At 47.8% G+C, this 25,269-nt stretch overlaps 9 protein-coding genes across 9 annotated transcripts; 4 read left to right on the forward strand and 5 right to left on the reverse strand.

Moving 5' to 3' along the window:
- Positions 1–684: 684 nt before the first annotated feature.
- pex20 lies at positions 685–2,317 on the reverse strand. The gene is made up of 3 exons (XM_040897862.1): positions 2,002–2,317; positions 1,059–1,936; positions 685–1,006 (listed from the first exon to the last, which is right to left on the reverse strand). The coding sequence occupies exons 1-2, from the start codon at positions 2,113–2,115 to the stop codon at positions 1,097–1,099; spliced, it is 954 nt and encodes a 317-aa protein (XP_040749054.1). The 5' UTR covers positions 2,116–2,317; the 3' UTR covers positions 685–1,006; positions 1,059–1,096.
- Positions 2,318–2,589: 272 nt separating this feature from the next.
- sec13 (GTPase-activating protein SEC13) lies at positions 2,590–3,948 on the forward strand (the record flags this gene model as incomplete). Its single annotated transcript, XM_040896098.1, has 6 exons — positions 2,590–2,592; positions 2,690–2,734; positions 2,799–2,914; positions 2,978–3,008; positions 3,134–3,543; positions 3,624–3,948. The coding sequence occupies 6 exons, from the start codon at positions 2,590–2,592 to the stop codon at positions 3,946–3,948; spliced, it is 930 nt and encodes a 309-aa protein (XP_040749055.1).
- Positions 3,949–4,565: 617 nt separating this feature from the next.
- Positions 4,566–6,439, reverse strand: P175DRAFT_0486151 (putative MFS myo-inositol transporter; the record flags this gene model as incomplete). Its single annotated transcript, XM_040895614.1, has 3 exons — positions 6,154–6,439; positions 5,777–6,077; positions 4,566–5,741 (listed from the first exon to the last, which is right to left on the reverse strand). The coding sequence occupies exons 1-3, from the start codon at positions 6,354–6,356 to the stop codon at positions 4,566–4,568; spliced, it is 1,680 nt and encodes a 559-aa protein (XP_040749056.1). The 5' UTR covers positions 6,357–6,439.
- A 188-nt stretch (positions 6,440–6,627) lies between these two features.
- P175DRAFT_0465635 (putative AAA family ATPase GCN20) lies at positions 6,628–9,603 on the reverse strand. Its single transcript, XM_040894881.1, has 8 exons — positions 9,325–9,603; positions 8,537–9,262; positions 8,389–8,469; positions 8,027–8,330; positions 7,804–7,977; positions 7,645–7,731; positions 7,111–7,579; positions 6,628–7,048 (listed from the first exon to the last, which is right to left on the reverse strand). Exons 1-8 carry the CDS (start codon positions 9,385–9,387, stop codon positions 6,697–6,699), a joined length of 2,256 nt encoding a protein of 751 aa, XP_040749057.1. The 5' UTR covers positions 9,388–9,603; the 3' UTR covers positions 6,628–6,696.
- A 2,674-nt stretch (positions 9,604–12,277) lies between these two features.
- P175DRAFT_0504410 (uncharacterized protein) lies at positions 12,278–12,617 on the reverse strand. The gene has a single exon (XM_040897863.1). It carries the CDS (start codon positions 12,610–12,612, stop codon positions 12,424–12,426), a length of 189 nt encoding a protein of 62 aa, XP_040749058.1. The 5' UTR covers positions 12,613–12,617; the 3' UTR covers positions 12,278–12,423.
- A 765-nt stretch (positions 12,618–13,382) lies between these two features.
- On the forward strand, positions 13,383–16,683 carry P175DRAFT_0535411 (uncharacterized protein; the record flags this gene model as incomplete). The annotated part of the gene is made up of 2 exons (XM_040900219.1): positions 13,383–13,400; positions 13,573–16,683. The coding sequence occupies 2 exons, from the start codon at positions 13,383–13,385 to the stop codon at positions 16,681–16,683; spliced, it is 3,129 nt and encodes a 1,042-aa protein (XP_040749059.1).
- Positions 16,684–16,784: 101 nt separating this feature from the next.
- Positions 16,785–17,340, forward strand: P175DRAFT_0372111 (uncharacterized protein). Its single transcript, XM_040892950.1, has one exon. It carries the CDS (start codon positions 16,885–16,887, stop codon positions 17,245–17,247), a length of 363 nt encoding a protein of 120 aa, XP_040749060.1. The 5' UTR covers positions 16,785–16,884; the 3' UTR covers positions 17,248–17,340.
- A 478-nt stretch (positions 17,341–17,818) lies between these two features.
- On the reverse strand, positions 17,819–20,250 carry P175DRAFT_0465642 (MFS transporter). Its single transcript, XM_040894882.1, has 4 exons — positions 19,564–20,250; positions 18,393–19,511; positions 18,232–18,310; positions 17,819–18,167 (listed from the first exon to the last, which is right to left on the reverse strand). The coding sequence occupies exons 1-4, from the start codon at positions 19,986–19,988 to the stop codon at positions 18,003–18,005; spliced, it is 1,788 nt and encodes a 595-aa protein (XP_040749061.1). The 5' UTR covers positions 19,989–20,250; the 3' UTR covers positions 17,819–18,002.
- A 1,485-nt stretch (positions 20,251–21,735) lies between these two features.
- P175DRAFT_0504412 (uncharacterized protein) lies at positions 21,736–24,106 on the forward strand. Its single transcript, XM_040897864.1, has 2 exons — positions 21,736–23,630; positions 23,705–24,106. Exons 1-2 carry the CDS (start codon positions 21,777–21,779, stop codon positions 23,957–23,959), a joined length of 2,109 nt encoding a protein of 702 aa, XP_040749062.1. The 5' UTR covers positions 21,736–21,776; the 3' UTR covers positions 23,960–24,106.
- The last annotated feature ends 1,163 nt before the right edge of the window (positions 24,107–25,269 follow it).

Raw genomic sequence — 25,269 nt, forward strand, 5'->3', positions numbered from 1 at the left:
GTGGAGGTGGAGGTGGAGAGCGTGTAGTATGAGCGTTGGTAGGATTTGTATTATGTACTGCTAGAGCAAGGAGTGGTGCCGTCGACGTGGTTTGATGTAGGGGGTTTGGCGTTGTAGGTGAAGTTGCTTGTCACTGGGGGGTGCATGGTATTGATATTGATATGGGTTAGTATTTGATATGGGGAGTTGGAATAAAAGTTATGAGGATAGATAGGGTGGAATAAGTTGGTGGAGGATAGGGAGTGATATGATATAGTTATACACGAACTTGTCAATAAACTGAGGGCTGGCAACAATAATAGCATAAGGACTTGGCATCAGATTCTGCTTATTGAGATGATATTATTGTTCTTCTCCATCAATAGGAAAATTGAACTGTTTCAATAAAAGTTTATTCCAGAATACTTGTTGAGAAAAAATTGGCCAAAGGAAGCCAAAAAAAATCCAACTTTACAAAGCTGGATGAATCAAGCTTGATTGATGGAAAGATGAAGTTTTGATTCATATATAAAATATGACATCAGGAATAGTCTATCCTCTGCAAATACAACCTAAGTGGCTCTAATCCAATAGGTAAACAATGCTGGCTTAAGACAACTAATGGGTATAACCATAAACCCTCATTTAAGCTCACCGATCACCAAAGTTCCAAGCTGCATAAAGAGTCTCGTCGTCCATCATCCCGGAATCGCCAGTCGAGGCTGCGTTGATCGTGTCTTTTGAAATCGTGTCACCCATGGCGCTGGTTGTGTGGGTGTTTTCGTGGGACAGAGTGCCTTGAGAGGTAATATCTAGTTGTCGTGGTCCACTAATCAGGTCGCCGAACGGTGTTTTACCCTGCGCGTAGAGTGGACGACATCGCTGTGCCAGACTTACTGTTTTCGCTGGACGTCACATGAACATAGTCGTTCTGGCTTGTCGGCATCCACGATTGTTTTTCTTCCTCCTGTTGCCGTGGTCTCCCTTCCGGATAGTACTTGCCACCGGGGTGTAGACTCTGCGGGGCCTGAAACCTGATTAGCTGAAACAAGGACCAATGTGAATAGATCAAATTATACCAGCGCGTGCGGGTCACGCCAGCCGAATGTTGAGATAATCACGGACTGGTACTGACTTCGCGAAATTCATCTCCTTCGACATGCACCTCTCGGTCTCGAATGCGTCGCATTAGGGCCAGGAAATTGCTCTCTCGGAATTTTTGGCTTGTGTCATGGCTGACACTGTTCAGCAACTGCCCTGCAGTCCGCGCTAGTTCGTCTGCATCGTTTGCTGCTGATTGGGGATCGTGTTTGTTGCTCTGGGGGATGGTGTCCGACCCAATTCGAATCGTTTCTTGTGGTTCTGGCTGAACAGCGACCTCTTGCTTAAGATCTTTGCTATCTACCTTGGGTTCTAGAACATTGGCTTGTGCTTCAATATGTATGGCATCAAGCTCTTGTGATGCCATATCCGCTTTGGCTTGTTCAAACGCAGCTTCGAATGCTGATTCATCAAAAGCTTCCATAGCTGGCGCTTGGTCAGGTTTTGTCTCCTGTGTAGGTGTGAACTGAGTTCCACGCATGGCATAACTAGAAGCAAATGACGATTGAATCCCTTGGACATAAGGCTGAGGTTGCTGAAGAGGCGTGTGTTGTTGTTGTCTCAAAAACTCATTATGCCATCCTTGCTGTGAAGCTGCTAACATCGGAGCCATAGAGGGTGCGGGTTGCTGGTGGACAGGGTGCGATGGTCCCGAGATCTGTAACTTTTGGAAGTCATTTGCCCAGTTTACAGACTCCGCGGGGTGGGCCATCGGCATTTGCATGTGTGGAACGGGGGCGGGAAAATGGGCAGCATGCTGTACGTTTGGGAGCGGCGTGCCCACCAGATTATTCGACTCGAAAGCAGCAAACTCAGGATCAAGAATTCCTTCGCTGTAATGCGGGGACCGGAAACGCTGCAAATGCGATGTTAGCATTAGTGAGGGTATCTCTAGTGAAGAGAACGTTATAGAACACTTACCTGAGAAGGAGACTGCCGTGAGGTTAATCTATCCTGCTGAAGGGTTCGATCGACAGAGGCATGCTTCTGAAAATTCTGCAGAGCATTGGATGGGCCACACAGAGCATCACTCATGGTTGCCGATGAAAGGCGATTTCGTAGTTGTAGGATAGTAAGTAGTTTACCAGGCAGGTCAGATCAGTTCGAGTCAGATGGAAGTCCTTGTGGAAATCACAACAAGCCGCATAGATATGTATGTAGGCAGTAATATAAACAAGAAGAAGATAAGGGCTGAGCAAAGCAATACCACGAACAGGCTCTGGGATATCAGGAAGAGAGGGAAAGGGAGGGAGAAGTCGTGGGGCAACAGCAGGAAACGGTCCAGAAGCTACCGAGGTCCGACTCACGTGCCGAAGCGCGATGAGTCAGCAGGCGATAAGATAAGATCGGCCAGTGGTTCTCCCACAGCGAAACGGACCAGCTGGCGGTGTTTTGCTGTGTGTTCTAGCTATTCTCCTCCGGTCTTGGTGTCAGCAACCATCGTTCCTGCATACTATCTACCTCATATCCCACCTCTTTTTATTGCTTTTGAGCTACGAGTAGCCCATCATGGTGCGTTTCTACCCTCAATCCCTTCCCATCCTCGAAAAACCGGTGTTGGTTCGTGAATTGACTTGCCCCCCCCCCCCCCCCAAATCGCGGTTGCTAGGCCGCTGCTCAAGTGATTTCGAATTCTGGACACGATGATATGATTGTAAGTTAGGACTTGACCTCCCTCTTTCTATCTCTATTAATCATATCTGACTATTACTCTCTAGCACGATGCTGGCCTGGATTATTATGGCCGGCGACTGGCCACATGCTCGTCCGACAAAACAATAAAGATCTTTGAGATTGAAGGCGAGGCACATAAGCTAGTCGAGACTCTGAAGGGGTATGCTCTAGTTGCTTCTTTTCCCCTTTTAAAATGGCCGAGTACTAACGTTGACTCTCACAGCCACGAAGGCGCCGTATGGTGTGTCGAATGGGTACGTCCATAACTACCAACCCTCCCGCGGGCACCTCGACAAACACCGCAGAGTTGATAATTTACCACGCCCCTTTCAACTCTGCACAAGCAGGCTGACTATCTAACACTCATCATCACTCGCAGGCCCACCCCAAGTTCGGAACTATCCTGGCCTCCTCATCCTACGATGGCAAAGTTCTCATCTGGCGCGAACAACACCAAAACTCCACTGCGCCTGTCGGCAGCGGCGCATGGACAAAAGTCTTCGATTTTTCCCTCCACACCGCCTCTGTGAACATGGTCTCTTGGGCTCCCCATGAAACAGGGTGTCTGCTTGCCTGTGCTTCCTCTGACGGCCACGTCAGTGTTCTCGAGTTCCGCGACAACAGCTGGACCCATCAAATCTTCCATGCGCACGGCATGGGTGTCAACTCCATCAGCTGGGCCCCTGCTGCGGCACCGGGTAGTTTGATTAGCTCGAACCCCGGCCCTGCTCAGCAGCGGAGGTTTGTTACCGGTGGCAGCGACAACCTACTCAAGATTTGGGATTACAGGTATGTTCGGGTGTAATTCGTGATTCGCTAGGTTCAAAGTATTAAAAAAACGCCATACTAACCCATTTACCACGCTCCAGCCCTGAAACAAAGACGTACAACCTTACACAGACATTGGAAGGACACTCTGACTGGGTCCGAGATGTCGCTTGGTCCCCTAGCATTCTTTCCAAGTCCTACATCGCTTCTGCCTCGCAAGACAAGACCGTCCGGGTTTGGACAGCTGAAGCCTCTAACCCTGACCAGTGGACTAGCCAAGTGCTGGAGTTCGATACCGTTCTATGGAGGGTTAGCTGGAGCCCTAGCGGAAACATTCTTGCCGTGAGCGGAGGAGACAACAAAGTCAGCCTATGGAAGGAGAACCTAAAGGGACAATGGGAGAAGGTAAAAGACATTGAGGAGTAGAAAAAAAAACTTTGCTCTCTCTGTGTTGTATTTATTCTTCTTTTTATTTCATCATTCCCTCTTTCTTTTTTTTTTTTTTTTTTTTTTTCTGCCCCTCTTTCTCTTTCGCCATCTTTTTTTTCTTAGCAGCTTCTATACGTTACCATAATGGATAAATTGGGCTTCCTTGATGTATCGCATCACATTTGAATGCCCTTTTATTATACTTTAAGGAATCAACAAGTATCACTCCAAACCCAACCAAGTCAGCTCCTTCAAGCTCCATCAACGTTGTCTTGTCTTGCCTTGTCTTGTCTTGAATAGTGAATGGAATGATTGGTTCTCTTCCCCAGATCAGCGAGCTGCTTACCCATAGAGCACATGAAAAACCCACTACCTAGAACAGCAAAGAATGTCAATATCCCTTACTACTATGGCTGCCAGGAAACAGGGGCAGTGGTGTGTTTGAGTACCACGGAAGTAAGAGCGTATTTGTGTTTGTGTTCATCCTGGCCAGTAAGGGCGGATTGACTATTAAGCTTCATAAGATTGAGGGGGGAACAAAAGAAAGAGAAAAATACTCAAGTAGGAAAATTCGATCTACGATGTTAGGGTATATATACATATATATACATATATCAGTCTTCAGTTCTAAGAGTGTGACTACGGCCCCTCGCTAGGCTTTCTCTCACCCCCCACCCACCTGCAAGAAGACCTTTCACCTCTTCTAGATCAAGTCCACTCATTTCAGGATAGATAGTCCAAACGCCAAACCATCCAACCACACAAACCACTCCATAAAGCGCAAATACCAATCCCGGGGACAGCCAATCCATCATGGGCAGGAAAGTGAGTCCGATGATGAAATTGGAGCCCCAGTTTGTTGCAGTGGCAAGCGCGGAGCCTAGAGAACGCACGTTTAGAGGGAAAAGCTCCGATTGTTGCCAAGGGACGTTTCCTAAACCAAAGGCGTAGGCTCCAGTGTAGATCGTAAGACATAGAAGGATGATGAGAGCGAGGAAAGAGTTCTCGGCGATGTTGCCATTGCCACGAGACTCAGGTTCGGGTGAAATTTTAGGTAATTCCACGGAGGAGAATGTCCCGGCACAAACAAAGAGAGAAACGACCATGACAGGAATTGAGTAAAGAAGGATTCGACGTCGCCCGATTTTATCGATATAGACAAAGGCAAGTAGCGTGAAGACAAAATTCGTCATGGCTACTGATAATGAGGTAAGGGTTGGCGAAGAAAAGGAAAGAAGTGAGAAGATGGTCGCAGAGAAATACATTAGACTGTTGAAGCCACAGAGTTGCTGCAACCCCTGCAACATCATGGCTATTGTCAAGGCCCTTCGATTACCTCCAATCCCGAAGAGATCATGTGCTCGGCGCTTGACATTGCCAAACCATCGCAGCCCGGGCCGAGAGGAGACGTCATCCTGTGGATTCATTTCTCTATCTTCCTCAGCCACTTCCTGCCTGATGTCGCGCATGATTTGCTTTGCAATCTGCTCGCTATCGGGGTCCTCGCGGTGAACCTTCAAAAGGACATTCATAGCTTTGGTCTCGAGACCTGCTTGCACCAACCAACGGGGTGTCTCAGGCAAAGCAACCGCAATAACGAGCTGGAAAACCGCTGGGAGCATTCCAAGACCCACCATCCAGCGCCATCCTCCATTGACGGATGAAAAGAGCCAACCAACAATATAGGCTATCACCTGGCCCCCGGTGGTAAACAGACTCAATATAGTAACCAGTCTTCCTCTTGCGTGAGATGGAGCCAGCTCTGATATATATCTGCAACAGTTGGTCAGCTATGGCTTCGATGACTATCCGAGCAGAATTCAACTTGCAGTGGAGTAACCAAGCTAGCGCTGCCAACAGCCAAACCAACAACACTCCTCCCAACAACCATACCCCATACCACGCTCGTAACGGCCTGTATCAACGCACCCAGCGTAAAGAGAACATCTGCAACCACAATAACCCTCCTCCGACCAAGCTTGTCTGCCAAAATCCCCGCGAGGGGACTCGCAATAAGCGCGAACAGACTCGTACAGGACGTAACCAAGCTTTTATCTAGAGTCGTGAGAGGGCGATTGGACAGATCCGAACCTATCGATACGAGGGTAGAGGAAATGACACCTGTGCTGTAAAAGTAGTTTTTCTGCCGTGTTAGCTTATTTCAATTTGAGTCTTATCCAACAACGAGGAGTATGTCCATACTCATAGCCAAATAAAAGTCCACTTATACCAGCAGAGAAAGTTAAAGACCAGATAAACCAGCCACTCGAGGATCCCGAGCCCAGCTTAGGGACTCGTTCATCGTCCGTTTCGTCAACATCGTCGGAGGTGCGGAGCGCCGCAGAAGTCTCGGAAGTCAGGAGCGGAGCGTTGGGGGACAGGCCCGTTTCGTCGCTGGCATTCATGGCATCGGGTGTATGGTCTTCATCGATCTGGCCTTTTGTGTCTTTTGTCGTTTGATCTTGCACCAACCGTTGGAAGAGGTTCGACGGGGGGGGAAGTCGTAACTCCGGATCGCCGTATGGGGTAGAAACGAAGCTGGAGCGCACGGGACCCACTCCCGCATTTCTCGCCCTGCTCTCTTGCATAGATTGATTATATGACTTTTCTCCATCTTCACTTATGGTTAAAATAGGAATTCTACTGGGCAGCAACCTAGAAAAAGGGTAGAAGTAGATGAGGTTATTGATTGATTGATTGTAAGCTTCATCTAAACTAGACTTGTAACATTCTAGGTAATTCGCTTTAATGAGCAGCTGCGACACCAGCCTCGTTCGCCTGTGCGGTAATCTTCTTCTTGTAGGCGTTAACAGTACCATCGAATTTCTGGACCGTTCCCTTGTCGCAAACCCACAGACTAGTGCAGACATTCTGCAGCATCGTCACGTCGTGGGAGACCATCACAACACCGCCTTCGAACCTCTGCAACGCGTCCGAGAGCGCATCCATACCCTCGATATCCAGGTGGTTAGAAGGTTCGTCGAGAACAAGAATGTGAGGGTTTGTCAATGACAGACAGGCAAAAGCGACACGAGACTTTTGACCTCCGGAAAGTAGCTCCATGCGTTGGAGACCAGTCATGCCGGTGATACCGAATCTGTTGAACGTTCGTTAGCTTTTAAAAGTTGATGTTCGTGTATAAGGAAGGTTTAAACATACGCTCCTAGGTGTCGACGGTATTCTTCATCTGTCTTTCCAGGGTAAGTCTTCGCCATGAAGCTCACAGCGCTGGTGGTCAGATCCAGAGCATCGACGTGGTGCTGGGCAAAGTATCCAATGCGTAGTCTAGCATGCTGCGAGAGAAGACCGGAGGTAGGCTCGAGTTGGCCAGTCAACAACTTCAGTACAGTTGTCTTACCAGCACCGTTAGGTCCGACGATACCGATACGGGAGTCAAGCTGAACATCAAGGTCAACATTCTTCAGAAGAGGCCTTTCTGGAGTATAGCCGAAGCAAATGTCCGTCATTTGCACGATTGGGGGAGAAAGTTTCTCGACGTCTGGGAATTTGAAGTGCACGACATAGTCGCTCTCTGGGGCTTCCAATACAGGCATCCTCTCCAGCTTCTTGATTCTTGATTGCGCTTCGGATGACTTGGCAGCATTGTAACGGAATTTATCAATGAACGCTAATCGTCAGTTAGCTTATGTGTAATAGAGATGCGTATATCAGGCCTGTATTGAAAGTACGAACCTTGAAGGTGTGCCCTTTCTGCCATTTGTTTCTCGTATTCACGCTTAGCTTGTTTCTTCCGCTCCTCCTTGGTTGCATAGAAGGACTCTAAACGATGAAATTAGTTCTCGTCACCTCAGAAGATAATGCTCCCCCCCCCCCCAAAAAAAAAAGACTCACCGAAGTTGGCTCCCTTGTAGTAGTCTAGGCGCTCAGAGTGCTGATGAACAATATCAGTTGCAACCTCGTTCAAGAACGCTCTGTCGTGAGAGACCACGAGAACTGTGCTGGGGTATCCTTGTAAATAGTTTGCCAAGAAAGTGATAGACGGCACGTCCAACATGTTGGAAGGTTCTACATCACGTTAGGACCACGTTTGTATATGAAGCAACAGAAATCTTACCGTCGAGAAGAAGTAAATCAGGCTCGCAGAAAAGAGCTCGGGCCAAGGCCAAACGCATACGCCAACCACCAGAGAACGTCTTCGTGGCATATTGTTGCCTCTCCGCAGAGAAACCCAGACCAGCCAGGATACTGGCTGCTCGAGACTCGGCTTTGTCGGATTCCATCTCTGCTAGCTTCGCGTGAATATCGTTCAAGGTAATATCGAGACCCTCCCGCTCGTGATCTAGCCTAGCGGCGTCCTTGGAGGTGTCTGCCATTGAGGATCTCTCTGCTTCAATAGCTGCTAACTGCTTGGAAATTTTCTGCATAGATATATTAGCACACTGCGATTTGAATCAATATCAGATGAGAACAACCAACCTCTTGCTCTGCAAGAAGACGCTTGCGCCACACATCGGCGTCCAACACAGCCTGAAGGGCGGGAGTATCATCACCCATAATCTACCCAAGGTCAGTCAGCATAAAACACCCGAGCTAAATACGTCAGGGAATTGCGCTAGGAACTCACCTCCTGCTCAACGTGGAGAATCGAAATATGACTAGGAATTGCGACTTCTCTGCGACTCAAAGCACGAAGCAGCGTACTCTTACCAATACCGTTCTGACCCACGAGACCGTAGCGACGACCATAGGCAAGAGTAAGAGCAGCATCGGTCAAGATACGGTGGCCGCTAACGGAGATATCAATGCTATCAATTTTGATATCCTTACTCTTCGACTGAGAGTCCGAGCCCAATTGCAGAGGATTGACAGCCATGTAGAACTCTTCGTAGGACATAGTGGCATCAGACTCGTTGAGGAGACGGGAAGCCTCATAATTCACAGTCTTCATTTGTTTCTTCTCCTGCTTGGCGCGAATCTTCCGCTCCGCCTTCTCCAGCTTCTTGCGGTCCACGCGGGACTCAACCTTCCTGGTGTTGGCAGATTCCAGATCAACGTTTCCACCCGCCAAGCCCAGGGTTGAGGACATGTTGCGCTGAGAACCAACATGGATGGCCTGGTCGAGCTTCTTTGCAGCGCCGGGCATTTGTCGGCGCTCCATATCAACAACATCAGAAGCACTCAGCGTTGAGATGAACTTCTCGACAAGTTTTCGGATAGCCTCTTCGTTCTTGGCTGAGAAGTCCCCAGAGGCAGAGACGAGCAATTCCGTCACCATGTCAGCGGCTTCTGCCAGCGGCGATGGGGCATTTGCATCTTCAACATAAGCCTTGGAGGCATGAGTCAAATAGCCCTGTATTTTCATCAGCTATGTATCAGGTAACAGTGTTCCATGGTGATTTTTTAGATCCTTACCACTGAATATTCAGAAACCACACGGTCGAGACCGGGGATCTTAGCTTGGAGTTCCGCCTCCATTTTTCCCAGTTGTCCCGGCACTTGAATTTGACGTGGAGGAAATTTCGCAAACTACCAGTGCGAATAGTAATATCCTGTTTATCCCCCGAAAAAAAATAGGGACAAAAATGAAAGCTTTAGGACCTTGTCCTAATTACAACCTGACAAAGTAGCTCAAGCTCCTCTCCTAGATTGTCTTGGGCGCAAAGCAAAGCTTTGGAGTGGTAGGTTTGTGGAGTCGACAGTCGTCTTTGGGGCGGTACGGCTGCTCTACATCTCTGTGGAAAGAAATTCGATATGGATTTCCCAGTAACCATCCGTTATTGTCTTGATCTGATATATATCAAACAGTCTGTTTTTAGCTACATTGTAATTCCGACATTTCGATCTCAAGTAATTTGACACAATTCCTGTTTCTCTTTTTTTTTTTTTTTTTCTGAATTTCTATTCTTATTCTTTCGATCTTGAATACTCGCTTATCAGCCGGTTATTCTGCCGTTTCTGTCCGCCTATCGGTGTTATAATTTACTACCAGGACATTTAGGATGGAAGGAAAAGTATTTCAAATTCAAGACGGGCCCCAAGTTTCATTATCGTTCCTTGTTCAGCAAAGGTCAAGAAAGGATTCGCACTCTGTAGATTAACAGCGCATGCGAACTTAGTCGTTGCTAGTTCTTTACTCGTCACAATAGCTGTTCGGGACCGAAGCGCCAATCATCACATCCTATCACATCACATCCAGCCGCTTACAATTGCCCAAAGCCATTGTTCCATCAAGGCTATCTGTTGTGCCTGGAAAAAGAAAAGCCTGCACGCAAGACTTGGAGTGGGTGCTATTGTAAGGATCAGGCTATTATTGATCAGCGCTAGGACAGCTGTTCCTCAGACCGTGCGACCCTGGACTAGCTTCGCTAAACAAGAAGCCTAGCGGCGAAGGAGCATCCTAAGGTGCTCGTTGTCAAGGGCGATAGACAGAGAGGGGGGAGCTAGGATCTGGCCCTGGAGAGCTCTATCCCAGCTTACGGTGTAACGACGATGATCGATCGTATGGCGACAAGGGGCTCCAGCATCATTATGTTTCAGGGGTGGGAGATTAATTCGTAATCTACACACCCCGTCGAGGATTTCTTTTTTTTTTTTTTTTTTTTAAGAGGATGGACCTAGAAGCAAGGGAGGAGGTTGACGTGAAGCTTCTCCTAAGAAAAAGGTTTGCAGAAACGCCGAAATAATACGGCACAGTACTCCAGCAAGGGAGATGCGAGAAAGGAATTCAGGTGAAACACGAAAGGGATCTGACAGAAGTAAAATGGAACTCAACAAGAGCAGCCTGGACTCAGCCAATAATAGTCATTCAAAGGGCTTGCTTGCCCTGCGAGGCTGTGACTTGCAAAGGTCGAGGAGATGAGGATGGATTGATTCTCTTTGATAGGCGAATACCCCCTAAACACTGGCCATATGAACCCTGCCTGAAGAACAGCCCACACAAATTACAAGTAATTCAGAATTGCCAAGCTAAGTCTTGGGGTCAATTGGCATCGAAAGCGATGGAACTATAATGATGATATTATGGGGAGCTGGTAGTCGCAGTAGTACTATTATTATTACGGTAGTTATTATTATGACTGAGGATCCAAGATGATACCTAGAGAATAATGCCTCCCTGGGGACAGGAATCGGAGATATTATCTCGCAGGCCACGTTCCCACACAAGAGAAAAATAGATCCATCAATCCGATCTACCCTCTGTACTGCCGAAGCTTGCAGCACAGAGCAACCAACACCGTTGTTCTCACATTTGATACATGAGAAAGAAGGTGATGACACTGGTCAAGCTCGTGACAATCAGCTAGTTCTTTCTTTTCTTTTTCCCCCCTGGTTTCAATGTCCGTGTTTTTGTGATTCTTAGCAGTAAGTAAGTACCTCTCTCTTGGTGATCGAGGCTTACGCTGGTGGGGATAGCATAGCACGGCACAAAACCTTCTGCAAGTAAGTAACGAAAGAAGTGAGTAGCCTCGTCCTCGAAAGGGGGCGGTCAGTGGGGATGTTAATAAAAACCGTTAATAAAGAGGCTTCACTAACTATTTCCCCCTTCTTCCTCACTAGATTCGAGAGGGAAGCCGGAAGCATGGCGAAGTTTGGAACCTCTACCGTACCTTACCTAGCTAAGGGAACCTGTGGACACACGATACCACAACCACAGAACCTGATCCAAGATATGATCGTCCCATGCTCGATCTCGCTGACCCTCGGCTAGGCTGGACTTTTCCTGGTTTCAAACTTTCAGCCAGCCAAGTGGGAAGCGAGATCGAGGGAAGTGGAGATAAGGAATGTCCAGTCATTAAACTTGCTTCGGAATACTCCGCTCTCGGTCTGGTTAAGCACGTTTGTAGCGGGAATAAGAATGATAATGACGAAAGTGACGAATATTGGCTTCTGTTGAGGTTATCTACTCTGTAGGACAAGTTCACCTGGCACCATCATTCGGGAAATCGAAAAAAAAAAAAAAAAAAAAAAGAACCTTCACTGAGATAGAATCGAATCTATTCTTGTCTTCAAGGTTCCAAAGCAAAAACAAAGAAGACCTGGACCAATAAGACAGTAAGGGACATCACGAAGGAGCAGCTGAACCTTTTTTTTTTCACCTTGAACAAGGAATCCCTAGTTTCATGATTCCCATCTCCAGCAGTGGGATCGTGGGCGCTAATGTTCCATATACCCCTCCTACCTGCAGCTGCCTCTGTGTAAGAAACGAGGAATCACAAATCATCCCCAGGCAAATTAGTTAATTTAGTGGATGTTAGTTAGTCTGACCCAGACCCCGATCTTAGTGTTGTTATTGTTGTTATTAACGATTCTGATTGTTATGGTTTAATTGTTTATTTACTCCATAATTTACATGGTGATGTTGACGTACTATGTACTCCTATGTAAATCTACTCTGGAGAGTACATTAATTCTTAGCCGTCCGTCCCCCTTTCGTATTTGGTCTCTGCAGAAAGTCAACAAGCTGCTGTTCCTCGGAAAATAAAGACCTATGAATCAGTCAAGGATTCCCAGTCAATTGGGCTCGTCATCTGTCACAAGAAATGCTGCTGAGTTGAACTGGGCCTTGATAGGGTAAGGGTTGCTTATAGTTAGTTTCTGAGGTTTACCAAGGTTCAAACGAAGGTTGTAGATAGTAGTTATAAGTAGAAAGGACAAGAATAATATGGGGTCCTTGAGGTGGGAACTCCTAGCATGCTCCATTCCTAATCCTAGCAATCCTAGGGGACTAAAAGCAACTAGATTCGATGCTAAAGGAGGTTCATCTTTTATAGCAGAAACTTGGGGGGAAAGAAAAAAAAAAAAAACACAAGAAGCCAACCAGCTGTGTTATTATTGATCGAAGTTATTGTTGTGTTTCTCTTCCTCTTCTTCTTGTCAGCGAGCGCCCTGAGCACTGACTTCCTTTCCTTTTTCTTTCTGTATCTCTACTCTCACACTCTTACTTCTCTCTCTCTCTCTCTCTCTCCAATAAATAATAACACTCCCCAAATTAGGAGGGATTTCTCTTTCCAACCCGCATCTCCTCTCAACTCTCTTCATCTTCATCTTCTCCCTCTCTCCCCCCCCCCCATTCTTTTCCTCATACCTGACATTCTTTTTCATCCTTCCTCCATTCCTTTCGCCTCGCTCTAGTCTCTAAATCTTCCACCTGCCACCACGTTGGACCGTTTCCCCTCACTCCCAAACACGTCAATTCTACCCTCCTCGAACCTCAGACTGATACACTATTATTACGCATCCAGTGGCTTCTTTCTCTTAATCACCACTGGTTGGGTTGTTTTTCGTCAGCAAATAATACCGCCTGTCGCTTTTTCGGATATATTCCTTTTTCTTCCCTGATGTTCCCAGCCACCTAAGCCTCCTCGTGCATGATAATGCAGATGGGATGTGAATTGCTACGTACATGTATTTATCAATGTTCCTAATCTAACCCTCGAGATACTGGACACTGTTCTCGGCTTTCTCTGAGAATGGAACATGTATCAACGGTGAGCTTCCCTCGTTCTTCTCTCGATGATTGTTAGGCTCGTGCTTTGTTCCCCGCCCCCAACATAACAGCCGCTGTTGCGCTTGCTGGCTCAGCTGGCGAACACCCCCTCCCCCCCCCCCCCAAATAACTACTCCCACTCTTGTACTTGGGGCCAGCTAATTTGAAATCAGCTGTGTGCGATTAGCACCGTCGGCATTGCTGCCACTGGCTTTGCTCTCGGTCGCGTCGATCGTGCCCCCTCGCGCCTAGCGCAATCCCCAGGATCGACCATTCCGTTTCGTGACCGTCGCGCACCTTCACCGGACACCCATGTAGCGCCTTCACCCAAACACCCCGTTCCAAGATTACCAACGTCATTCCTGACAGCGGAGGCAGAGTCCCCAGCTATCACCGGCTTCTCCGACAGTCGGGACAATGGTACACTCTGTGCGGATCCGACGGAGGTTGCATATTCTCGCCGGAAAACGTCATTTCCGAATGTGCGACTGCGCCGTCGAGGCCAGACTCTAACCGCACTACCTTTACGAATCGATGAAAACCCCCCGGCATCTTCCCATGGCCGACGACCATCTTCCTCCTGGATACGGCGTCTTTCCTTCCAGCCCGATAAACGTTGCTCAGTTCAAACACCCGTCACGCCTTCATTTCCTGAACCTGCTAGTCCAGCCTCTTCTCGGCCGTCCAGTCAACGCAAAGTACCGAATAAACTTGTGAAGCGACCGAAATCACAACATTCGAACGCGAACTCTTTATTTGCCCACGATCCCTCCACTCCTCTATCACCCACCGTATTGCGCAGACCCGCGACGAGTTACCAGCGATCTGGCGCTCTCAGACACAAGGCAACCCACAGTCTAAGTTTTGAGCCGAGTCTGGCAACTCATTCCCCAGCAGAACCTTCCACGCCTGGAACCTCCCTCGACGGTACTTGGCGACCATACATAGCCCCTGTCCTTGATGCACTGCCGGAGCGACCAGCTCGTCGATTTTCGACGACAACAAGACCGAAGGAACAAACACTGCGGCGAATCCTTCCGCACTTTGATATTGCTCCAGCGCTCCTTCTTGCTACTTCGATCACGAGAAAGGAACCCGTTGCGGAAGCCACGCCAAATGAACCTGCTACAATCCCACCCGTTGAATTTCGAGATCCATTCAAACCCGCTGACACGGCCCCTCCACAACAATTGGAGACGGCCTCACCGGAGACGAGTTACGACTCACACGCTGATGAACCATGTCCAAAATCTCCAATCAACAGCGAAGCTCCATTGGATATCAGGGTTTTTCGGAATGGCTCCTTTGTTGGCCCTAAAAGACGAGCAGCTTCAACTCCGCTACCCGGATTGACCAATGTGGAAGGAGCTATTTGGGTCTCACCTCGAGCATCTGGAAGGCGTAACATTACGGATCCAAATGTTTTCCGTCGACCGCCAGCCACCTTCCAGCCAGGGCTTCCAGGCGAATTAACATCAGCCGTCATGGGATCAAGGCGAAAGATCGTCCCATCCTATTATAGAGAGTACTCGACCGAACTAGGCCAGTTCCGAGACAGTTCAGCTCTGTCTTCATTGCAAGGTTCGCTTCGTCGCCGTCCTAAGCGCCATTCACTCGCAGCTTCGGATCCGGCGTCAACTGTGATAGGATCCGATGATACTCGAATTTTTACGTCTGGCGATGAGGACGAAACGGACTTCTTAACTGACACCGCATTCGACTCAATCCGCACGCATATAACCAGCAGTAGCCATTGTCTACATTCTCCTCGAATTGAAAATATCTTTGACCATAACTTCCCCCCAGATATTACCGATAAGCAACACACGGGACTAAGGGATATCTTTCCACCTAGCTCATTCGCCCATCAGTCACTTAACCCTGGCGAAGCTAACGCAGGAGCATCTTCCATCCCAGGTTTGGCTGTCGTAACTCGCAATCTGGCTGATGCCGATGAAGGGGACAGCCACGTGTCATTCCCCTCTGATCTAAGTGATGATGAAGACTGCCAGAGCCTGGTTGCTTCATTACCTGGCGAGAAGAGCAGTCGAGTTTCACTCCCGAGACTCCAAACAGTGTCTTTAAAAGGCCACAGTGGCGGGTATACAGGACGCGATGTGCTCATTGCACCAGAGCGGCCCGAAGTCCCCCTCGACTTGAGGGAATCGGTCGAGCACGATTCAAACAGTATTATGAGCGAAGCCCGTGATTCATCCCCAAAGATGAATATCTTTGACTGGTCTGAGCAATCTAGAAATGATCGGGAGGGCTCCGGGCCGGATGGTCGGCCATCGACTGTTCATGGGAAGCATGGTGCGGGGATGTTGCGTGGGAGCCGCACAACCGGACGAAAACCGCCAAGCACTATGCACTATCGTAGCCAGAGTGTCCCTGTTGCCAGGGAACCCATAAATTCCAACGAGGCCCGACCGACTTCAGGCAAATTTGGAACTTGGGGCTTAGGTAGCAAGGGTGTTAGCGAGGACTGGGACAGTGACTTCGAATTCGAAGATATGGACGAAAGTGGGATAAGTGAAACCATCAACTCGAACAAAAACACCAGCCGCCGCAGCATGGTAGTCCCTGAGGCTATCATGGAGCGCCAGGCCAGTCTTCACGGCCAATTTGGACAGGTTCAAGAGTTGACCTTGCTTGTTGAAGAGCTGAAGAGGCTTCGGCATCAAGCAAGCTTTTTAAACATTGTTCGTGGCCCATCAAGCGAACTCTGGAAAGAGGCTGAAGGTATCGTCGATCTGGCCACCCTTGATGATGATGAACACAACCACTCACCTCCCCGATCCCCGTCCTCGCTCACATTCAGCTTCGACGACTCGGAAGGCGAGTCTTCTAACATGAATGACCCTTGGAAACGAGTCAGTGGAGATTCATGGAGGGCTTCACTCTCAGAACACTCTTCAAGCACTCGTCCAACAACATCTCCTGGTCCAGATCCTAAGGGGCTTTCATCCAAAGCAAACTCTGTTCTGGATATGATCTATCATCAACGCCTTTCTCATGACCCCACTTTTATTGATTCCCACCTTCCACGCTCCAAGAAACTCCCATTTGATACGCAATCTCTCCGTGATCTCGTTGTTCGTGCTGGTGTTGTCACACGTGCGCTCAAAGAAGTGATCCGCAAAGCAGAAAGTGTGACAAATGGCTCCGACGAGAACACGCATCACCCACACCCACACCCTCCGTTTAGTCGAATATTCGAGCAACCTTCTCGTGATGACCTTGCCTCCAAATTCGAGACTTCCTGCATCGGTCGAGACGTCTAAATTTCCTTTTCACGTTTTCTCTCGACGAGGTCCGCTTTATACCCTTTTCTCGATGTCTAATTGTACTCTTCCAAAAGTTTAATGAATCCTTTGAGCATATGGGATGACATGACAGACAACATCTAATACAGACGCCTTTCCTTCCTCCTTATTTCCATTTCTATTTCCACGGTCTCTTCTTTATTTTCACTCTGATTCGTGATGGTTGGAGTTCTTTCCAGCAGGAAATCTTTTTTTTTTTTTTTCCATTCCTGTTCAAATAGGTCCTTTTTTTTCCCTCACACACTTTTTGTACAATTGATAGTGTTGGTGTATATCCATTCCTATGGGTCTTGTGTCGTGTACTTTGGAGGTTCTTGTGAGTATCTGGAGATGTTGGTGTTGTCCTTTTCTTGTTCTTTTTCTTTTTTTTTTTTTTTTTCTTCCTCCTTCATAAACAGGTGTATGGATATCCGGATTCAATGGCGCATGGTAATGCAACAAGAGGAGAAAATAACACGAGCATTTAATAAACGGCTACATGTCTGCATCAGTAGTATGGTTTTACACTTATCTTCTACATAGAAAAGTCTAATTTTAATTATCATCTTACAGGTGTATGGGAGTGAAGCAGGGTAATGAGACGCGGGAAACAATTACAACTACTTCACATAGGACCTGTCTTGATATCTTGCCTTAAGATACCTAATATGACTATATATCCAGCCCAGCTAGCCACCAAGTAGGTAATAGTGAAATTATACATGTTATATGGCCAATCCTACAGAAACACGACCTGCTATAGTTCTAGAATAGCCTTCTACCAGGTATATGTTTATAGTTGATTTCTTTAAGATTATTGTAATTGTTGTAGGTAGAACATGCTGGAGCACTGTTTTAGTGAATTTGGAGAAATTTAACTGAACTGTTGCTGTTACTGACTATTACTTGTTGTTGTTGTTGAAGTAGGTAATAGTGGAAGGAAATATATCAATCAATTCTAATATTCTTCCTTTTTTTTATCCATACAATGTGCGCATAGAAAGTACCAGGATTTATAATAATACTTACTCTATTGCAGAGAGTAAACAAAAAAAAAAAAAAGGGTATCTCTTGTCTATGAATTCAAAAAAGAAAATCAATCAGGAACGTTTTCCTTCCTATTACCTTCCAAGCTTGCTATTCTTTCTTCCCTCCGGTCGTCAAGTGCCGTCCGTATATTATTATTATCATCATCAATAGATAGAAAGGTAAATAAAAAAAAAAAAACAAATGACTGATGGGTTGGTGGGTTGCTAGATATATGTATGCGTGTCGTTGAATAACATGATCAAAGGATGTCATTCGTCGTTGTGAGCCTGAGCAACGGTAATGTAGTCATTGGCGAATTTGCTCTTTGCGCGGATCCGAGGACCGAAGATATAGAAGAGGAGTGGCATAGGCATGAGAAGGGCGGCAACGCAGCCGAGAAGAGTTCCGGTCCAATTTACGCCGAGGGCTTTAAACTGTAGACAACGCGGTCTCGGTTAGTATACTCTGGAGAGTAGAGTTGGGGTCTTTGCTCCTTACCATGTATGGTGCGAAGAGGGGAAATCCAGCGCCGGCGAGCGAACGTAAGATGCTGTTTGCGGCCAGGGCAGATGCGGCACTATCATTTTTTTTTTCTGTTAGTTTGTTTGCCGTGCTTGTTTTTATTCTTGAGGATTGTAATATGGAGGCAGGGGACGTACAAGACAAGGTAGGTGTCGATGATGTAGTTGAGGCACTGGAGGAAGATGCATAGCAGACCGAAGCCCGTGAGGAGCCCGGACACGGTAGGGACGATCCAGGGAATCTCAGCTTTGTATCCGGACCAGCCAAACCAAAAGAGACCGCCGGAGAAGGCTACAGCGCCGATAATTGCGGGCGGGAGACGCCACTCGGGGATGGGAATGTCGTTGTTCGCGGCGAGCTTTCGATTGTACCAGGGCTGGAAGGAGATGATGAACAGTCCACCGAGGAATTCGCCAATGATAAGACCAAAATAGGGTAGTCCGCCCACGCCCTTGTTGAATCCGTGGATTTGCTGGAAGACGATCGGGTATGCAGTCATGAATAGGTAGAGGAGGCCGTAGAGGAAGGCCATGTAGATGCTCAGCATGAGCAGGATGGGTTCCCGGAAGAGGATGCGCACGGGGCGGCTGAAGTTCTTTCCGATCAGTTCGTTCAGGTCAATTTCGACTTCTTCTTGCTTTGCGTGGATGCCCCAGTTTTTGGTTCTGCGGCGTAGTTCTTCTGCCTTCTTGACGAGGACCACGGGCGGGTATGTTTCCTCTACAAACAGTACGTCTAGGATAAACGCTGCGGATCCCATAATCCCAGGGAGGTATTCCGTCCAGCGCCAACCTAGGTAGCTCTCCACGATGAAGCCTCCAATGAAGGGGGCAAAGAGAGGGCCAGTGAAGACCATCATGGTGAAGATTGTGATTGCAAGACCGCGCTGGCGGTTGTCGTACAGGTCGGAAAACACTGCCGCCACAACAGCCAGGGGGCAAGCTCCGAAGAAACCTCCAAAGAAGCGACATATCACGACAGTCTGTAGGTTTTCCGATGTGGCTACTGCGAATTGGAAGACTGTAAAGCCAAAAACGCCGATAAGAATGGGGAGTCGTCGTCCCAGCAGTTCTGATAGAGGCGAAAAAAGGGTAGGGCCACAGGCAAACCCGAGGACATACAAGGACAACCCTAAGGTGCCGACTTCTGTTGAGACGTTGAATTTCGACGAGACGACGGAGTTGGCGGCGGAATAGATGCTACTTGTGAATGTGGAGTTGAAGGTCGTGAATGCAAGGACAATGGAGATGAGAATCCTAAATGAGTTCCAGTCAGTGCAATTCTCCATTCTAAAGGATTCTTACGTACTTCTTCCTGATGGGCCAATTCTGGGGATGTAGAGGGTCGTCGGGCCCAGCAAACTCCACTACATACTCTTCCTTATCGGGAAGCGGGGGAGGGTATGGTTTACCAGCTCCAAAGTCGGGAAGTGGTTTTCTCGGGGGTCTTGTCCTAAGCGCACCCACCGTTGCGCTGTGCTGACTTCGCTGTGTTTCGATTCGACTGAGTGCTGTAGGATGCCGTTCTAAACCGCATCCGCGCTGGGTTTGCGCTGTCTGTGCCGTTTGCGTTCGCGACATGCGATCGCCATCGTTGTAGGATTCCGAGGAATCATCGCTCGAGGATGTGGTAAAAGATGAAGAGGAGTCCGTTCGGTATACTTTGCTACCATTGCCAACGCTGTGGCTGGTTTTCGGGCGAATCGCGACAGCGTCACCTTTCTCGGGATCCATGATCGAAGATCGAAGATAACACTGGTAGTAGTAGTTACTCCGTAGAGGAATAACTAAAAGCGCAACAATGATAGCAAAAGTATTGATTGGAGAATTGAAGAGATTATATTTCGATTCTCGGAGAACTCCCCGATATCGAATTTTTTTTTTTTAAGCTTTGCGCATTCGACAATCGACATGTTAAGAAATGCAAAAGATTTCCACCGAATTAGCGTCGTCGGCCTTTCTACCTAGGTAACATGTAGCTCTCTGCTGTCTTCAGAGCAGTACAAACACATTAAGAAGGTATAATGTTACATTGACCTATGAGTAGGTACCTAAGTATACCCAACCTATAAACACGGATATTTCTCCGACAGTCATACAATGATTATATGGTTGCGCCGATAACCCTATAATTCTAAAATGTCAGGTTCTACTATTTTCTCTGAATCACCGGCATCCGCGTGCCATTGAGGCATACTTTGATGGCCAGGAGCTCTATGATTTTCTGTTCTTGAATGCAGCTGGGTTCAAGACCGTTGCCACAATGGTTCCTGAGCCTATTGTGATACGTCTAGAGGGGCCAGTCTTACAACACGTTTAGTGGAATAAAGGCATATCATATAGCAGGGAATAGTCTCATAAGTTCTACCTACAGATCTTGTAGTAGAGGCTGTCGATAGTTCTGATTCCTAAAAGATGATTCATTAAGACACGCAGTGCTGCATCTCTTCATCAGATGCACCTTCTTATTGTAATATCTCCAAATCCTTAATTTAATGTCTCAAAATGTTAGAGATTCGACATTACTCGTATGAGTATTTCGTGGTGGGGGTTGGTATCTTAATATAATTCTGAAGTTTGGGTAACATCGTGGTGGTCATGGTTTATTTTAAGAACGGTAACCTTGCAGAATTCATATGAGTAGATTGCAAGTGTTCACAGATATGGCCGGATAGGTACAGCACAGTACATCTTCCTCTCCTGCCTTTCCTTCCTTCCTCTCTCGCTATTCCGCTTTGTATGCTAGAGAGGTACCAATCAGGTAGAATTGATTTATTACGGATTGCAAGCAAGGGATCATTCCCATAACCCAATTGAAATAGTAATTTGGGCACCCCAGTCGCGGTAAGGATAAAAAAGAATCGACTCCTTGTTATATCCTCTAACTTGTCCTTTTTGTTAATCCTTACCGAATTTGGGATGCCCCTATTCAAGACCACGTGACCAAGGGATCGGTGCCGGGGTAACATTAATCCTGTCTCACCGTCTCCGTCCCTGATCCATCTAGACCGCTCCGAGCTAGTATCCTCGACTAGTACGACCCGTCTTGTCTTGCCTTCACTCTATCTCCGACTTGCTTCCCCTTTCTCCTTTTCCCTCACGATTCACTTTCCTTCTCCCCTCTCCCCCCGTCGCTCTTTCCTTAACTTTTCCTGTATCGAACCCTTTCGATACGCAGTCATTCCTTATTTTTCTATTAAACTTGGCCACTGGCTGCCACTCATTGCAGGAACTCTTTGGGTTCCGTTCACTCCTTGACCTAAGCATCTAACCAACGACGTTGATTCCGTCGACCGTTTTCTCTCGGCATCTTGGCTGTTTGTTTCATTCGAGAACGGTGTCATATGCTCAACGACGCCGTATCTGAACTTCACATTTAGTTATTTGCCGTTTGAACTGCTTTACTTGATGATTCAGGGGGCGAGAGCTTGTTCGGCCCGCTGCCATCTCTCGTCTTAACCGTCTAACCCCACCACCAAGTAAAGAAAAAAAAAAACAAAAAAAAAAAAAGAATAAACGACCATGCACCACAATCATCAACATCGACATCACCATGGCATACACTTGGATCAACGCTCCCCACCTCCCGACCCTGAGATCAGGCGACCCCCATTTCACTTACTAGTACCGGAGAATCCCACATTCGTCAAACGGGACCCCAGTCCAACCGATGACTCGACTGCCGTCACACAATCTTGTGCCGCTGGGGACACTTCCAATCGGTGCGAGAAGCCAGCCAGTGGTTCGAGTACCACAACGCTACCAGTAGTCCTCGGGGCTGTTATCCCAATTGTCTTTGCCGTCGTAGTTCTGCTCTTCTTGCATCGACGGAACTTGAAAAAGCTTCGAAATGAAGATGCAGACGATAAGCACAAATCTCTCGATTTTGGCATGGATATGCCCACGGGCGCGGGTAAATCGATGCAGGAAGCTGGATCGGGTTACCCCAACAATCATATGAAAGGAGTCTCTCTTGACATAGGACACAGCCCTTATATGCTTCCCCCTAGTATGCATGGGTCGAGAGATTCACTGAACTCTCTCTCAAGGACGATCATGGCTGATGACGACAAATATCGACACGTAAATCATTATCTGGGCGCCGACAACCAATCCATTCGATCACACCAACGAGGATTTCCTGATGACGCCATTAGTATTGCAGGATCGACCAGAAGAGGTGGATTGGGCGACGATATGAACCAGGGACTCCTGGGAAGTGCTCAAAGGATGTCACGCTCGTCCCCACCGCTGTATAAGCCTCCAAGTGAGCACGGTGGACATAGCCCAACAAACCTTGCCCAAGTTCATGACACTGGCTTTGAATTGAATCTTCCAAGAAGCCCTAGCCCGGTTTTTGTCCCGGGTGTGACTGTAACTCATGAGCCGCCATCACCAATCAAGAGTCCCAGTGAAGCAAATAATGCTCTGAGAGGCCTGGCCGCTTCAAGCCCTCCTCCAGAACACCGCCCTGGATTTCCATTGCGTGATCCCATGTCAACGCATGTTGAATCGACCCCCGCCCCCATGCATGATGCCGTTATGCCTCCCCCCAGAATCTCTTTCCCGTCAAGCGATGCTGCCAGCGACTATGGGGATAACACGACGTCTAAAACTGCCGTTCCCGCTGTCAGCGTCCAACATGCAGAGAGCGCTATTCCTAACCATGAGAAACCTCAGGAGCAGCCCATGCCGAAGCTTCCCGAAGAACCGCCCCAAGCCCAGAATCTGAGACTTGATCCTCGGCGTGATACTCGTCGCTTGACTATGACGATGGGGCTTCGCCCATTGCCCCCAGAGGACCCAGCTGACAACCCTGAGCAGCGTGCCAACCGTATTAGGTCGTTCTACAAGGAATACTTCGATGAGAGTAAGGCAGGGGCTAGAGAGACGTACTATGAAGATTACCCTGTCGACTACTACGCGGACGAGGAGCATGCTTTTGACCCAGTCACCGGGGGGTACTTCGACGCTGTACCCGCACCATATGCTGAGCCTGTCAATCGGCGTGCTATGACCCCCCCTCCACGCGCACCTCCTCGATTCCAAGGAGCCGCTCGCCATGTGGCCACAGGCTCAGTCGGTGGATATAGTGGGCGATTCCAGCCACCTGGTCCACGCGCCTTCTCTTCCGCCTCGGGGCGCATCCCAGGTCCTCGGGCGCCACGCCAACCATTGCCCGTGCCCTCTCCTCTTAGCATCCTCCCTACTCCTCACATGTTGAAGGACGATTCCCTTATGATGGCTATTGATTACGCCCCCGGCAAAACCTTCAAGGATCAAAGGGAAGGCCGCCCAGAAACTCCGCTCGGTGGAGTACGGCCGTTTAGCCCAGGACTCCGAGCTCACACCCCTCTCGCCTCCGCTTTTGATGAGCTGTCCGTTATTCCGAGCGCGTAAGTTTTATCTGTTTACTTCTTTAGATGTTGGGGGGGGGGGTTCATACTAACCTAGTTACCAGACACGCATTGCGAAAGTCGGGCACTTTTGACAATTTGGATTTTGCTCCTCCACCTCGTTTCAAGATGGCCGATACTGCAAGTGATGCTGGCAGTATTCGCAGTAACCGAACCGGCATTTCCGCAGCTCACTTGTATAATATTCGCACTGGTGCGTATCGTGTCAGCCGCCTGCCCGCGGGGACCGTGGGTACTAAGGATGACTTGATGTCTAACCTTAAACCCTCGTGGGATATGCGGCAGTAAATATTGCAACATTTTGTTTGGTTCTCGCGAAACCCCCCCCGCTGTAACGATTTCCCACTGTATTCTGGTGTCTTACATACCATGTTACGATCTGTCCCGTTCAATTTGGATTTCCTGTTGCTCCTTTTTTTTTTTTTTTTTTTTTTTCCCAAGGAATTTGGGTCAATTAGCAACATATTTGACGTCAATTGCGTACATAGCATTCAAGAGGCTTATCGTTTCTTCTTCTCTCGTCTTGTCTTCGTTTCTTCTGTTGGAGTTGGATTTATTTCTTCGTTTTTCTCCCTTTTTTTTTTACTCCCTTTTTTTTTCTCCCCACACTTTTGGGTACTTGGCCGGGCTTTGTTTGTCTGGCTGAGCGGTCATTGACCCTTTGGGACCCGTTTCTTGAAAAGATTTACTAGAGCAGTTTGTCGAATTTCCAGCTTGTGGCTGTCCATCATCTTTTTTGTTCTACCTAGGGATCCTTCCCGGAGGATTAAGACAATTGGAGTTGTTTCCCACCATTCCTCTTGGTGGCAAGAATACTGTTTAATTGAAAAGGATTCGTTCGCGTGGGAAGTAAACAAGGGCATTGTGATTTGATTGTCCTAGGTTCTGTAGCGGGTACATGCGACATGTCTTAGCGACTCCCAGGGATTCGCGATATCTCGGTGGCAACTACCGATGGAATAGATATATTTTTCTGCTTCGCGGTATAAGAATTCCTCAATCGAGGCAGGAATAGTCGGTTGGCCCAGACAAACCTCTCCGTCCCGAGGTAGCCAGACGAATGGATGGATGAAGGTAAACCATGGCCACAGGCAGGATTCGGATGGAACCAAACCAAAGCTCCGTGGAACCGGTGTATTGAAGTTGTATCGGAGTTTTTCCTTGGGAACCAGTTACCTACTATACCGAGTGGACGAGGGAGTTAACTAGGAGTTCAGATATAATCATCATTATATAAGTATTTGGTTAATGCACAATCATGCAACTAATGTTACCTCATCTCGGTCCTGGTAACAATGCTTCATTATTAGTCCGGGTCCGGTCGTGGGAAAGGAACAGAGAGATGGGATTCTTCTGCAAGCAGCGAACAGGATTAAATTTATGATGGAAATGATGTTTCTTCTTTATTGGGAGGAGATCTAGAGGTCGGTCTCCTTGTAATCTGATTGTTGCTAAGAATAAATTTGGATTCCCAAAGTCGATGGAAGGTTCCGATCGCAGTAAACCTTGGGGGGGTTTTTCAAGGTCAATATCAATGGCCGCCTCTCTCTCTTGATAAATATATGGGGAAGACTCTCCTTTCTTGAAATTTGACATCC

Source organism: Aspergillus ochraceoroseus, assembly GCF_002846915.1.
Source record: "Aspergillus ochraceoroseus IBT 24754 chromosome Unknown P175scaffold_9, whole genome shotgun sequence".
Taxonomy (NCBI): Eukaryota; Fungi; Ascomycota; class Eurotiomycetes; order Eurotiales; family Aspergillaceae; genus Aspergillus; species Aspergillus ochraceoroseus.